The following is a 12,583-nucleotide window of genomic DNA, read 5'->3' on the forward strand; positions in this document are numbered from 1 at the left end:
TTCAACACAACCTGTGGACTAATATGTTTGCTAGTGTTTATGTTTATAGTTCACAGGATGCAAAGAAGATAGGCCTAATGCATAAGAATGCAACACCTCAAAAGAAGACATAAAAAGAAGCAGATAAGTCCAAGACTCGAGCAAAAGAAGCTCAAAAGAATCAGCGAAGAAATCCAAGAAAAGGGCAGTCAACCAGCGCACTGGTGGTCCACCAGACAGTGAACAACAACATGTCCGGTGGGACACCGGACAGTCTGCGCGGAGAGGCCCACAACAGGCGCTCTTGGGCTGTGGCACCGAACTGTTCGCTGTGCACCGGATAGTCTGGCAACGGTCGACTGTCGCAGACCTCAACGGTCGGCTGACGTGGCCAGGGCACCAGACTGTCCGGTGTATACTAGACAGACTGGGTAGCGGTCGGACCCAACGGCCAACTAACGTGGTAGGCACTGGACTGTCCAATGTGCCCGTCGATAGAAAGCTGCTATTTTCTGTCCAACGGCTAGAAATAGGATTGGGGCCTATAAATATCAGCCCAACCAGCCATTTCAAGGTGTGAGAGCCCAAGCAACATATCAAGGCATATAGTAGACATATCCAAGCCACCCAACCACCTCCATTCATTGATCTATCTCATCCACAAGAGTTGGGTATTCCATACACATCAAAGCCTCACAAGTGCCACAAAAGAGAGATCAAACAAGAAAGAGCTACTCGTGTGTGTTTAGCGATAGTGCCTGGTGAGAATCATTGAGAGAAAGTGTGTCCTACCTCTTGTGATCATTTGAGTGTGGAGTTTTGACTCCCATTCATTATAAAGCTAGCAAGAGCCCCTTAGTTTTGTGGTTGGCCTTGCAGAGACTTCGGTGTTTTATTGACAAAGAAGAAGGAACACTCGTCGGTCTTGCTGACCATTGGAGAGAGGGAAAGGGTTGAAAAAGGCATGTCCTTACTAGACTCCTCAATGGGGATTAGGTTCTTGGTGAACCGAACTTCGGTAAAACAAATCACCTGTGTCACTTATGTTTATTGCTTGTGATTTGTTTGTCTTCTCACTCTCTAAGTTCTCTTGCACTATTCTTTGTTAATATTGCTTTGTGTTGCTTCGGGTTAAATTCTCAAATAAAGAAGCAACGCCTTGCAAGAAAGAACTTGCGATTTTCTTCTTCTTATCTAAGCACTCTTGCTTCATTCTCCATAAACATTTTAGTTGAGTTGCCTTTTGTTAATTTCGTATTCTTTGTAAGCAATTGCAAGCAAAGGACTTAATTTTATACTCTAATAATTGATCATCTTGTTCTAACCGCTAATCGAGAGATCAAGTCCGTATTTAAAGTTATAATTTTTAGGTTTCGCCTATTCACCCTCGCTCTAGGCGCTTCTTCAGCACAAACCATACATACATGGCATTTGAACTTGTATTGCAACTTGTCCTGATACAACTCCGGATGGTATTGTTCTTAAGTCGTCGGCTTCTATATTAGGTGAGCCAAGGAGCTGGATTTGAGCTAAAAAGCCAGATCCTTTATCGGCTTCACAAGGCCGAGCGTTGCCAGCTCGACGGCATCCTTTGAGCATTGATTCTTAACCGCCCTAAACCATTGAATGAACTGCATAACAGTTTCCCCGTGCTTCTGTCTGATCTGTGCCAGATCGGCAATCCCGGCTTCAGCAGCTTCAGAATGATACTGGGTGTGAAACTGATCCTCTAGCTGATTCCATGTTCTGCTCGAGTCTGCGCCTAACGAGGTATACCACGCAAAGGTCGGTCCTATAAGGGACTCTATGAAGAATCTTACTCGTAATGGGTCTGATACTGAGACCGTCCCTAGTCGCGTCAAGTATCGGCTAATATGCTCAATAGAGCTAGCTCCTTCCGATCCGCTGAACTTGCTGAATTCAGGGAGTCGATACTTAGGTGACAGCGGAATCAAGTCATACTCATTGGGGTATGGCTTGGTATAGCAAACTGCCCTCCGCTTCGGGATCATTCCAAACTGATCTCTTATAATTATGTTGATCTGATCTGCAGTAGCGGCTCCTAGGGCCAAGTTCTCATGACTTGGCCTAGTGGCATATTGGTCCAGCCATGCCTGCTTCTCGGCGTCTGCTCTAGAAACCCCTCCTGCGTCAGACCATATCGAGTGTGTCGTGGCGGCACAGTTTGGCACATATATGCATGAATATCCATGTGGGATGTGGTTAGGTGGCTCGTTGAAGAACTAGCAATCCTTAGGACCTCCACTCGTCTTATACACAACGTACGCCGGTGAAGCGGTCGATTGTGTTTCTGTGGCAGCAACTGAATACGGTAGAGATGGCCTGGTCTGGAAAGGAATCTCCCCTTTGTGACTTCCTAGCACTGGGCTTGTTGGAGAGTAGTGATTCTTCATGATCTCTTGGACAATGAGAACAACCACGCGTTCGAATGCATTCATCAGGCTCTTAGAGTGACGATAGAGTGTATGAACCACCATGTAGTTGACTTCTTGACGTAACACCCTAGTGCGCTCTTTTGAAGGTAACGAGAGGTCAACCTCGTCAAGAGTGCCCTCGGGCGAGAACCCCTTCCATCGGATGCCATGGTTGCGGGTCCTCTCGAAAGAGCCGATGAGGTCGGCTTCAAAAACAGTTTTGATTTCATCATACTTCACTTGGTGTTCTGGAGACAGCTCTTCGTACGTGATGGGTCGGTCTTGCACCGGTCCAGACATGTTTGTCTAAGTGTTCACCATCTAGGCAGCTGATGTCGTAGATGGTTTCAACGGGCATGCCAGAATGTGTCACCGCCCGGAACCCACCGACGGGAGACTTCTCGCCGACAGGCAACATAAGGAGCCAAAAGGCTCCTAGGACTACTGGTGGGTCCTAATGCCTCGGTCAACGGTCCATATCCTGACGTATGACTAGGCTTCAAAGTTTGCTTGCCAGCTGACCTATACCCGATCAGGAAGGTGCCGACCACTAAGGAGTCAATCTGTGCGAGTTACTGAGTTTGAGTTTTTTTTGTCCAGCCCTGGTCCAGGATGCCAAAGAAAACGGGTAGAGCACGAGATATAAAAAAAGTAAACACGTCCCTTCTCTGCATTTACATCAACGAAACGAGTTCTAGATAAATTAATGAACGGAATATAGAGTTACATACTAAGTACTCCAGTATATATCACGGAGTTCACTCCAACTACACACAGGCACTGCTTTGAGTTGTGACCAAAATGCTTAACCACGCTATCCTGGCAGAGTATGGGTTACACAAACGGCTCCAGCAAAATGCTTACCACCATTAGGGATCCTCCGTAGCAAAAAAAGGTACATGATACCTGCGTCCAAAGAATGTTAGCTCTGGAGAACATGATGTGCCAAATGTACATCAAGTGCTGTTTAGTGTAGTCATAAACTTAAGTGTTTCCCTAAAAAGAAGTCTAGAACTGCAATTGTTGCACTGCACCGTTGTGTGATGTGTCCCATATAACCCCTAAAATTCTGCTTCTCAACTTTTCCAACGCCATAGCCGAGAGTAGCGTAGCTTGCACTGTAAGAAAACAATGCAGCGGGTTTAAGCTGTTCGCCCTGTCCTAGGACAGAATACTACCAACAGGATTGTAACATGACAAAGAGTCCAACTCGGATACAACTAACTTAACTTTTATTCTAACTTTGCTATGACTGGGACAGATTAAACCTGATTCTATCCTATCTTTAATCAGAGTCGGTTAAGGTCTTTCTTTAGATTCGATCAGCTTGCAGGATTGAGCAAAGTGACAAACACACATGTGTCAAGGGCGTTAAACCTTTGGGGTCCTTGGCTACATAGTTCGTAGCCTTGATCCGTCTTCTCTGGCGGGGTTAGACCCTAGGCCGAAGGCTTGGTTGAAGACAGAGAGAGATAGAAGAATAGATGAGTACTAACTAGAGTGATAGGCTCTTTTAATCTAGGAAGGGATGAAAACGTTTGGAAACACTCTTTTAATCTTTTGGTTCTCCTTATATCTAGCTATAGCTTTAATATGTTGGCAGATTATGTTTGCTTCAGTGCTGGGATTTTCAGTATTTGTAATAAGCGCTTATCTAGTCTCGGTCGGTTGGCGGTCGTCGTGTATTCCAAGTTTGGTTTCGTGAAATAGCAGCAGTGTTTGAGACCTTGACCTTTTCTGTCCTTTTGTTCAGATCAGCGCTTTCTGAATAGGTTGTCTAGTTTGGTTACCTAGCCACCTAGGCATGGGCTGCCTATGTAAAAAGCCTGTGATCTGGTCTTGTAAGTCACTTCGAACTATGTTTCCTATTTCTTAATGAAATAGGGGGTACTCCTTTATAAAAAAAAGGGTTTTTCTTTATTATAGAACAATCGTGCGGACCTCTATTCTGATATGACTGTAGCCTGATATACAAGCACATTCTATTCTGTCGTGCACGACCGCTCCTTTCCCCTAGTAAACTACAAGACTTTTTAGGAGCAGATAATGACCAGCCAAACAATGGTGGCATCAAAAGTCTGACGTGCCAACAAGATAAGTGGAAATGCAAAGAAGGGGAAGAAAAGGAGGGACCAAATTTAAATTATGGTGGTGGTGATGCCAGGTGTTACCTAGTTGACTACGCCAACATGACGAGTTCAGCTAAATAGAAATATGGTGAAGGGTGAAAGTTTTATGAAGCTCAGGAAGTACAATGTCATTTTGGAAAGCTGTGTCACGAGTGTGCAAGCTTATGGAGCTGTGATTGGATGCCAGACACGAAAACCAAGCGAACAGAATGGGAGAGATAGTTACCTGATAAGTTCCCTTCACACTGATGAAGAATATGTCAGTTGTCAAATGGACCGCTGCATCATATCGTCTTCTGTGCAATTTCCTGTGCATTTTTCAAAGAAGGAAGTGTGTTCGTTACATCATTATTGCTTTGAGCCAACGTGATGTTCAGCAGTATCCTGCGACATGTTTCTGCCAATCGTTGATAAGGATGTGCACAAAACAAACCAACTTCTGCGGAACTTTCAGATGGTCCGTCCACAGTTTGTGCATCCGTTGTCCTCCGAAGCTTGATTTCCTCCCGCGGACTTAACTCCTCTTGCAGTTTGGCTGCCATGACGGATGCCCTCTTGATACATCTAGACGGAAGCTGCAAGAAGGATCTAGTGAACAACCTTAGTAATCAAGGTACAACAGTGGAGATCAATACTACTGTCTAACTTCAACAGGGCCTCGTCAACTTGCAACATATTAGGCTGTCTCCAGCAGCTTACCCATCATATTTCTTATCTCATCTCTTATTTCAAACTCCACTCTATAAACAGTGTAGTCTACAATGCAAAACAGTATTTTGCACGACCATATGCATGATCTACTGAAGACAGCCTTATGTGAAAAGGCCACACTTCAAATAGTAGCTGGTGTCATATAAATTAGAGGGTTCATCCCAACTACTGGAACAATCAACACAGGACATATTTGTTAGAATGCTGCATAGAACATTCCAATGAGGAAACGACAAAATTAACCATGTCTACAATATTTTTATAGTAGTCAAGACTATTGGAATTCGGCACTTGCGAGTGATAATCAGAACACATGCATTAATAATTTGGAGAGTTAGACACACCAATGTAGGTACCAATAACACCATAACAATGAAAAAATTAGTCCCTACCTAGATGAAAGCAGCAAATCATGAAACCTACCAAATAAGCATAACGAACCTGTGCAAGCAGGGCAACATTAAGTCCAAAGCTTCTATCTGAAGCTCCAGCAACAAGTTTGTACAAGAAAATAATTTCTCCAAGATCATTTGCCTCTGGGCTAGTTTCCACCTGTTTATCGGTCACTTCCAAAAGCTTCCTAGTGGCTAGATATGAAACATGGTATGCCCCAACAGAACCTTCAAATTCTCTCTGTATATCAAGGATCTTTGGATAATGAGTGACAAAAATGACAATGCATTTTTTCTCTTTGAGAAGATAGTGTAAAGTAGAGTAAGCAATAGCAACACCGTCATGTGTGCTTGTGCCTCGACCAAGCTCATCGATGATAACTAGGGATCGAGATGAGCAGTTATGCAGTATGTTTGAAGCTTCATTCATCTCTTCATGGAAGGTACTTATTCCTTGTTGAATACTGTCAGATGCACCCATTCTGGTATAAATTCCATCAACAACATGCAACATAGCTGATGAAGCTGGTACAAAGGAACCAACCTACAAAAGGCATGCCCATGTTTTTCAGGAATCCTCTAAGTATCATGCATTCATGCTGAAGTTTGTTAGCTAAAAGAAACTCCTTTTTTAGGAGACAGTAGAAGGCCCTAGTAATTTTGAACAAAAGTCCAACAAGGTCATCAATTTATTAAAAAAGGTCATCATGTAACACATTCACAATGTGCTCCCATAAAGGATGTCATTACATACCTGAGCCATCATGGTAATTAGTGCAACTTGGCGAATGTAGCAACTCTTTCCTCCCATGTTAGGTCCTGTGACAATCTGGCAGTACTCACCATCGGCGTGAAGCTCTGTGTCATTTGGAACAAAGTTGTCTCCAAGTAAAGACTCCAGAACCTAAAGCCCAACAGCAAACTGTCACCATTGTTGTCAATGCACCTAACATAGGGCCTGTTTAGTACAGCTCTAGCTCAAGCTCCAAGAATTAGGAGCAGTATCATAGTAGTATCATAGATAGATAGCAGTATCATAGTAACTCCTCTTTAATCTCTTGACAGCAAAGCATAGAGAAGGGCCCAATTTAACACTAAACATAACAGTATGGAATATGTTAGTAGCAATAGCAAACGGTGCCAAGGTTTACACTTTACGCAGTACATAAATATGTTTCATCTTGTTGGCTACTCAACCAAAGGTACAATACAGGTTTTAAAGTACGCATGCAATACTCAACAAATAAGCATAACTAATCTACATTTTCATAAAGCAACTCTCAAATTTCAAGGTTCCTCTGTCGTCTTCCTAACTTTGAGACGGATAAAAACTTGGAAGTGCAGCACCACTACATACACACAACTAAAAAATAAAAGAAATCTACTTCAATGGCCCCAGAACCCACAAAAAAGTTTAAAAAGTACATTATACTGCTTGTGATTTGCTGATCAAATTAGATAAGTCTTGTTACTGATGTTTAGAAATGGCATGGAAAGTGAACTGCAACTACAACTGACCGGATGGCGTCCATCTTTGATGTGAATCTGACTTGGTTCATTATCATGGACAAAAATAGGACGTATATAATTCTGCAAGATGGAACAAAGGTTGGTCATTGGTGGACAATTTCACATAAGAACAAGTCAGACATAAGGAGAGAAGAATTTTCATTACATTCTGCTTTGCAAGAACTGCAAGTGAGTAGAGGCAGTCCAGAGCTGCAAGAGATTCAACAACTGCTTGAAACTGTGCATAGTACTTGCCGAAATCTGTGAGGAATTTATGCCACATAGACCTGCATATAACAGCCAGTTCCTCCTTAGCCAGTAATAGCTTGTCCAGGTTCTTCAGTATTTCAGGGGTGTGGTATCTGATGGCCTTTTTTGTGCTATTTATCTTTATCCAATTTGATGGTACCCTTCTATCTACTGGTAGCTGCAGGCACACAAAAGATAGTCTTAATAATATTACAAAAGATAAATATAACCTTTTTGCTTAGTGAGAAGGCAGTTAACAATATTTGAAGCTGAACTCAGGCCACTTAACTTCGATTAAATGGGTGGTTCCAGCTACAGTTTTAAACTCCAAGTTGTGCATAGCAAATTGCTTCCGGTACTCCACAATCAACAAATCAAGTTTATGTTCAGCCATTTTTACATTTACATGACCTTCTGCAACCTATAAAACATGCAAGTGTCAAGCCTCAGAACAGGTAAGCAAAACAAGTCCAGTTCGTTTTGAGGGAAGGGTTTACCTCTGGGAACTGATCCACAGATGCAATGAACAGGTTTAGCATATCTCCTTGATCAGCCGCATCTTTGTTAAGACAAGACAGAAGTTTCACAGCACTATTAAGTATGGTGGATGATGAAGCTGTATTTATTAGCCTTCTTAGCAAAGGGGAGTGCACAGATTTATGCGGAGACGAGACAATGCCAATATCCTCAAGAACAAGCTTCTGTAGCTGCTTCCCAGATGTGAGGATAGACTGGATAACGCCAACAAACTGTAAAGCAAACATTAGGCAATGAGGCACCAATAAGAGAATACAGCAGTCAGCTATTGGTATAAATACCAAGTGACCAGAATGATATGTAGCGAGGATACACAAAATGGCGAAAAAATCAGTTTGCACTTTACAATCAACTACAACAAAAAGAAAGAATACACATTTCACCTCTTTAGCTGTAGCTTTGCAATGAAAAATCCTACTTATTCCTCTTTGAATGTCAGGTGACCTTCCCAGCAATGCCAAAACTGACGAAAGGACAATACACAAATCACTAAGCACTGAAGCTGTGCAGGATCTATCCCCTCCATCCTGCAGATTGTTAACTGAATGTTGTGGTCCCATTGATTCAAAAATCTCAGATACCGCATCGTGACGAGCACAAATCAGATGTCTATTGCATAAGGGACGTGTTAACTGCAAGAACACATTATCAAAGAACTATGAAAGAACAGTTGAGATAAACATAAAGCTTTTGGGGTTGTCACTTGTCACATTTCATATTTTGCAATGTTCTCACATTTAGTTGGTGTCAACTGAATGATACACCATGCAAACATTTTTTTGAAGGCATAGATACTAGATAGCCTTACCCAGTTTCTAAGCAATCTAGACCCAAAAGATGTGCATGTATTGTTCATAATTTGGAACAGAGACCCTTCTGTTGTACCATCTGAGTTGTTCCTGAATACCTGAAAACACATTAGTTGTTACTCCATAAATTGAACAAAAGCGAAGCAGCAGTTCCCGAGAAAAAAAAACTCTACGTGTCCTGTTGATTATATGTATGGGAGAATGAAATTATTGTAGTTTGCTTCCCAACAAAAACTATCCACGGAGCTAGAGGTCAAGAACAGACCTGAGAAAGAATTGTAATAAATATCAAAACAGGAACTTTTACTTTGAAAGTGCTGCAAAAGACTACCTCAAGTTGTTGAAGAGCATTTGCTGATAAGGAAAATTCTGCATCAGCAGAAAATGGCCGGAATGAAGAACCAAAGCATATTATCCTTTCCATGCCAAAACCTTTGAGATACCGAACCGATAATGCTAATGCTTGAACAACTAGCTCTGGCATCGCCATGATACCCTAGTTTTGAACAAACGGTAGTTATGAGACATCATATACTACATGATGGACAATTGATGTCTGAGGTAGGATGATAAGGAATACACCAAAACGCCACTAAGAATAGAATAGAAAGGCTAACAGTACCTCAATCCCATGAAAATTGTTGTTATCATCATTTGTTTCTATCAGCTTCCTATCATCTTCAGCCCTAGAAGCATTGTTTACAGACTTTTCAAATAAAGTTATCAGTTCAGCCAAAGCAGCATCTTTGCCAAACCATTCACATGATACACGCTCAACCCGCACATTAGAGGTGGGTCCCACATATGCCATCATAATCTACACAACAAGTAGATGCCGATTCAGATAAATCTGGGAGAGAAATATTTGCTCGATTGGCAAGACCTTCAAGCAGAGTATACATAAAAGGAAAGGAAGAAGGTGTAGGGTAACTGGGTAAGTAGCACATTAAAATCCACCATCAGAAGAAAACATTTCTTGATGATGGACAACTGGATATGAACTTGGCATCAATTGTAAACAACAGGAAATTGCAACGGTGGGGGCAGAAAAGGTGTGCTATACATACTACTAAACTACACTACAGTGAATTGTTTGTGATTCTTGCCAATCTTCAAACAACAATAGCATCAAACTCAACATGTAGTGTCAGTATTCCTGAATTAAATGTCCATATAACATGGCATCACAACTATTAAGCTATAAATCAGTTTATCAAATGGACAAGATTTTAGTTAAAACTCTGATTATTTTCCTAAATAACTGCAGGCTTCCATTAAAAAAAGCAAACTGGCCATGAAAGATAAGTGACACACAAACTAGAAGAACCAACAGAAATATATAACCAGCAAGTAGAGGTCAATTATACTGAGTAAAACATCAGCTACAGCTATCATGTGGATAGAAAAAAATCTAAGAAACCTACAACATAACATGAGCGCATGATGGTCAGGGTCAACTAACTGATAATTCTTGTCAGCTGCCTTACCTTCTCTGTGGCAAAAGAGAGTGGTGTCCCGAGGATGACCTCCACGGGCGCCAATCCAAGCAGCAAAGCTTCGAGTCCGCTCCTGGAGTCGCTGTCCAGGAACTCCCCGTGGACAACCTCACCCGTGGACACCTCAATCGCCACCAACCCAACCTTCACTTGGAGCCCCTCCCTCCCCGCCGCCTCCACCTCCTTATCCACGATGCAGACAAGGTAGCTGCTCCCCTCCTCGGGCGCGGCGGCGCCGCCACCCTCCAGCTCGCCTGCCGCGGCCTCGATCGTGGCGCGCGTGTAGACCGCGGACAAGCCCCGCGAGAACGGGGCGCCTCCGACGCCCCTGGCCGCGGCCTTGATGGCGGCGGTCTCGGTCTGGCGCACGACCCCGACCTTGTGGCCCGCGGCAACGAGGCGGCGGACGTGGAAGCCGAGGCGGAAGTTGGGGACGCTGGCGGTGAGGAAGCTGCGGTCCGGGTGCGCGACGATGCCGAGCACCGCGGCGGCGACGGCGGCGTCCTCGCCGAAGAAGCGGAAGCGGTAGCCCACCTCGACCATGAGGAGAACGTCGGGGTGGCGGGCTTTGAGGTCGACCACCTGCTGCTCCAGCGGGGTGTAGCCCTTGCCGCCACCTGTAGGGTCCAGGAGGCGAGGCGGCTCCTGGTGGAGCGGCTCCAGGAGCCTGCGGCGGACGGCGTCTCGGGAAGGAGGAGGGGTGGGATTGGGCCGTTTGGCGGCGGGGGATTTGGGGGAGAGTGAGAGCGCGCGCGCGCGTTTAGCGGGGGAGAAGGAGGCGACGGTAGAGACGGGCGGATGCGCCGCGGAGGGTTTGGGGTTGGGAGGAAGCGGAGGCGGCGGGTCGGGGGCGGCGGACGAGAGCACGGGCGCGGGCTTGGGGGAGAAGAAGCGGGAGAGCACTTGCTGCTTGGGCTTGCCCATGGCGTGGGCGTGGCCGCCGTTCGCCTGGTCGGTTGGCGCGGGAAATGTGGGGGCGTGCGGTGCGGGTGCGCCCGCAACCGCGACGTGGGTTTTTAAGGGCTTCCGACTGGTCGCTCTGGCTTCCAACTGGGCCTCACGAGCCGATCAGCATCAGTTTTACCGGTGCACGGTGCACCGGGTGATCAGGCTCCAGTGCAGAATTCATATTTGAACGGTGCACCGGGTGATCAGGGTTCTAGAAAAATCAGGTACATTATTTTTTACCACCAACAATGTTCTATAGCAATGTCATCGGCTTGCTTAAAAAAACATTATTATTGTTGCATAACAATATCACGGTACAACAAGTATTAAGTCTTTTAGAGAAATATTCTTTGTTATTTACAGAACACTATAAAAGATTTTGCCTTTTATATCTCTTTGTCTTTAGTAACATCCACAAAATTTGGTTATCTATATATTCTCTCTTTTTCATATAATTTGATCCTCTATTTTTATCGTGTATAGTTTGTCTACCGTATATGATATTAAAATTTGAAAATGGATTTTATTTTCAAGACACAAGTCGTCAAAATCCCCAAATTCCTCTCCACATACTCTTCCTCGGTGATTCACTATCGGCATGTTTGGTTTCTGTACGTGGAGAGCAAGGCCACCTTGGCCCTATACCTAATTTTTTTTAATTTTAGCCCTTTTTACAAAGAAAATTGGCATCTGGCCCTTTGGAGTCTTGGCTAGCGATTTTTAATATCTCCGTCACTTCATATCAGTCCACTATGTTACATCACTGCAAGTCCCCATGCCGCTTACTGCACGATCGTCCAGGGGAGGCTACACGATCAGTGAGCCATTAATAAATCATCACCAAATCGAACGTAGATCCTTTCCTTAGATAAATCTAGCGTATTCTTTGGTTTAATACCGGCCATTGCATTATCAAAAAAAAAAACCATTGTGCACATGGCCATGCACACTGAATTGTGCGCGACGTGTCCTGGAATACTAGTGATAAATTTATTAAGCAAATCATTGAAATACTATTGCGCGACGTGTCCTGAAATACTACTGCTTATATAGTGTACGTGTCCTGAAATACTATTGATAAATTTAAAATAAATAACTCTATATATACTGTACATAAATTGATATATAACTTCTGTGTTGGAAGGAGCAACCTCTAGTCGACCGTAAACGGTACGGGGGCGTCTAGTACTGTGCCCCTAGACGCCAAGTGATGTGACGGAGTGAGTGTTTAGGTTCATGTGTCAGTCCACTATGTACGTGGGGTCGTGTCTCACCTCGACGCCAAGACCCGTACCGTACCGAGTACGATGTATAGTTGGTGCCAGGCATAGCCTTTTGTATTTGATTACAATTTATTGTACACTAAAGAATGTGCATGCGCAACCAGGG

The 12,583-nt window shown here is 43.9% G+C and overlaps 1 protein-coding gene across 7 annotated transcripts; it reads right to left on the minus strand.

The window, feature by feature from the left end:
- Nucleotides 1-3,057: 3,057 nt before the first annotated feature.
- On the minus strand, nt 3,058-11,282 carry LOC103642206 (mutS superfamily protein). 7 transcript variants are annotated; one of them, XM_035963587.1, is made up of 15 exons: nt 10,238-11,267; nt 9,373-9,567; nt 9,082-9,246; nt 8,750-8,848; nt 8,325-8,573; nt 7,902-8,153; nt 7,694-7,825; nt 7,322-7,582; nt 7,165-7,236; nt 6,401-6,550; nt 5,986-6,190; nt 5,696-5,887; nt 4,981-5,118; nt 4,770-4,851; nt 3,058-3,532 (listed from the first exon to the last, which is right to left on the minus strand). In XM_035963587.1, exons 1-12 carry the CDS (start codon nt 11,168-11,170, stop codon nt 5,877-5,879), a joined length of 2,724 nt encoding a protein of 907 aa, XP_035819480.1. In that variant the 5' UTR covers nt 11,171-11,267; the 3' UTR covers nt 3,058-3,532; nt 4,770-4,851; nt 4,981-5,118; nt 5,696-5,876. The 7 variants fall into 7 exon arrangements, with proteins under 7 accessions (XP_035819480.1, XP_020401349.1, XP_020401348.1 ...); XM_020545760.2 differs by having other exon boundaries at nt 3,058-3,320; nt 4,770-5,118; XM_020545759.2 differs by having other exon boundaries at nt 3,058-3,320; nt 5,696-6,190.
- Nucleotides 11,283-12,583: the final 1,301 nt, after the last annotated feature.

This window comes from Zea mays, chromosome 10, assembly GCF_902167145.1.
Source record: "Zea mays cultivar B73 chromosome 10, Zm-B73-REFERENCE-NAM-5.0, whole genome shotgun sequence".
Taxonomy (NCBI): Eukaryota; Viridiplantae; Streptophyta; class Magnoliopsida; order Poales; family Poaceae; genus Zea; species Zea mays.

Excerpts from the sequence above, each read along its gene's own strand:
- LOC103642206 (XM_020545755.1), bottom strand. The coding sequence starts at position 11,170 with ATGGGCAAGCCCAAGCAGCAAGTGCTCTCCCGCTTCTTCTCCCCCAAG. Across the intron at positions 8,154-8,324 it reads GCAAAGCTACAGCTAAAGAG|TTTGTTGGCGTTATCCAGTC; the intron begins GTGAAATGTGTA and ends TTTGCTTTACAG. Across the intron at positions 6,551-7,164 it reads TCAAAGATGGACGCCATCCG|GTTCTGGAGTCTTTACTTGG; the intron begins GTCAGTTGTAGT and ends GTTGGGCTTTAG.